Below are 2,400 nucleotides of genomic sequence, written 5' to 3'. Positions count from 1 at the left end.
TTTGCAGGTGACACTGATGGTGCCTATCACAGTCTCCTCCTGACTCTGCACAGCTGCCAGGTCATCTGTTCATCTTTGTGTTTACAGACACAGAATTGTACCAGCAGGAATGTCTAATCTTCTCTTTATTATGTGGCTGCCTTGCTTCAGGTACCATGGCCTGAACCCCATACATCACCATTTGTTCAGGTGCACTATGCTTTTGGGAAGGAGCCCGTTGAGTGGGGAGGTGGGGGTCCACATGACCACTTGCAGATGTCAGCCTTCTGGCTGTTCCCAGCCTCAGGGACATGGCTGCCCCGCCCCCATTATCATCCACACAGGTTCAGGTAGGGGGCTGTGGTGTTACTGGGTCTGGAACACTCTCCAGGCTGACTTGCCCCTGAACACGCCTCTCCCACCACCACAAGCACCATCTCCCCTACTGTAATTCCCATCCAACCCACAGATGGAAAACCAGTCTCACCGCACTTTTCATCTGCATGTTCCTGATCCCTGGTAAGGCTGAAAAGCCCCTTCTGTCATTCTTGCTATCAGATTAATTTTTGCTTATTTATTTCAAATCATCTTTACTCCCATCTGTCACACATCTCTGGACCTTCTCTTTGGTCTCTCAGTGCACTGAAGTGAAATTTAAATTTAGTCTACTTCACCATTATAAATTGTCAGTCCTTTCAAAAGCTCAAGTTCATAAATTCACTTACTTTTGCATCATGAGGATAGCTTTAATTTTTAATTTTATGTGCAGCCAGCAGTTTATGTTGACACTGTGTCAGTGATGTAAGCCAGCCACATGACCTGAAGCCATTTTGGGGAGAGATTGTCCTTGTCTCACTATGGGAAATGTCACTTTTATCATGTTAAGTCCCCACATGCACATGATCTATTTGCCAATTACATCATTTCTAGTGAACTATTTGTCAGTTTCTTTACCAAAACAGCATTTTTTCTTTGCTTGTTGCCTTTGCTTGTTCAGGAGAAAATTCTGTATCATGCCCCCTTTCTCACTCTTCTACTAGAATTTTTACTAATGGTTTTAATTTTTTTTTTTACAAAAAACATTAACTGTTGCTCAATATAATTGATACGATGTGTTTAGTTTTTTAAAATTATGAGGATATTGTATTGGGCTTATTGAAGGGTGGGACCTCTCAGTTTTCTGACGGGGTCTGTGCCACTGTTTTTTCCCTATTGACAGGTTCTGCAGCAAACTTGGTATGTTGTGTTAACTAGCTCCAGGGAGGCATTCCATCTCCTTGTCATTGCTACCTCCCAGAATCTTGAGAATATCTACCTGAGAAGATAGTTTGAAAAAAAGTCACAAGAAGAAAGCCTGTACACAGGACATCTGTGAAGATAAAGCCAAGGAGCAAAGGTTTAAAGCAACATTCCGCCCTCCGGGACATGAAAAAAATCCTCCCAGGATAGAGTTATCACCAGTCTAGGGCAACACCCAAACCAGCCATCATTCCTAGATCCTGACTCACCTGCATGACTCTGATTCTCTAGACTTCTTGGATTCTTTGACTTTATCAAAGGAACCAACAGACTGCTTTTCTATGCTGCCCGATTTTCGATCCTGACTCTTGGATACCTGGTTTACCAAGAAGCATTGAATAGTTAAGGTAGGAAGAAATCAAATGTGTCCTGGCCTAAGCATACAAGATCAAAAATGAAGCTGAAGAGTGAATGAAACAATCAGGTTAACACTGTTTCTCTCCAGAGAACGTCACCTTGGCTCACTAAAATCCAGAGTCACAGACTTATTACCATTTAATTCTAAAGTGGGACCCATCGAGTACTTTCAGTAGTCAACACGCAAAACAGGATTTTCTCAGAAACAATCCATATATTAGAAACAAGCAAACTTCCTTTCACTTTCTCTTTTCCATTCAAAACACATTCTTCAATATTAAACACGCAGTGATGCCCAACTGAGGAGGCCGCTACTGTCATGTCTAAGGATTGCTGAGTGCATTCATTTCTGAGGTTCTTCTTAGCCCCTGAATGTACATTTCTATTTTGCCATTTTACATCATTTACTATAAAGTAGTTAAAGAATTTGCCTGCAATTCAGGAGACCTGGGTGGAAATCCAGCTTCCCAGGTGTCTCAGTGGTAAACTGCCTGCCAATGCAGTGGATGCAGATTCCATCCCTGGGTCGGGAAGATCCCCTGGAAAGGAAATGGCAACCCACTCCAGTACTCCTGCCTGGAGAATCCCAAGGACAGAGGAGCCTGGTGGGCTACAACCCATGGTATCCCAAACAGCCAGACATGACTTAGAAACTAAAGAACAACAAAGGGGAAAACACTCTGACACAGTAAAACAGTGGTAGAAACACAGTGCAATAATGAAATGCCGTAACAGAACTCTCAGCCTGTAACTGGTCCACAACAT

The 2,400-nt window shown here is 42.9% G+C and overlaps 1 protein-coding gene across 1 annotated transcript in view; it reads right to left on the bottom strand.

Moving 5' to 3' along the window:
- Positions 1–6: 6 nt before the first annotated feature.
- Positions 7–2,400, bottom strand: part of LOC104979707 (scaffold attachment factor B1-like) — a 6,627-nt gene continuing 4,233 nt past the window's right edge. The window contains exon 6 of the mRNA XM_010828177.1: positions 7–1,594. Coding sequence (XP_010826479.1) covers positions 1,484–1,594 — 111 coding nt within the window. The 3' untranslated portion in view covers positions 7–1,483. The remainder of the gene's footprint in view (positions 1,595–2,400) is intronic.

This window comes from Bison bison, unplaced genomic scaffold, assembly GCF_000754665.1.
Source record: "Bison bison bison isolate TAMUID 2011002044 unplaced genomic scaffold, Bison_UMD1.0 scf7180017864492, whole genome shotgun sequence".
In the NCBI taxonomy this organism is placed as follows: Eukaryota; Metazoa; Chordata; class Mammalia; order Artiodactyla; family Bovidae; genus Bison; species Bison bison.
The sequence above is the reverse complement of the archived record's forward strand: the minus strand, read 5'-3'. Positions and strand labels throughout refer to the sequence as shown.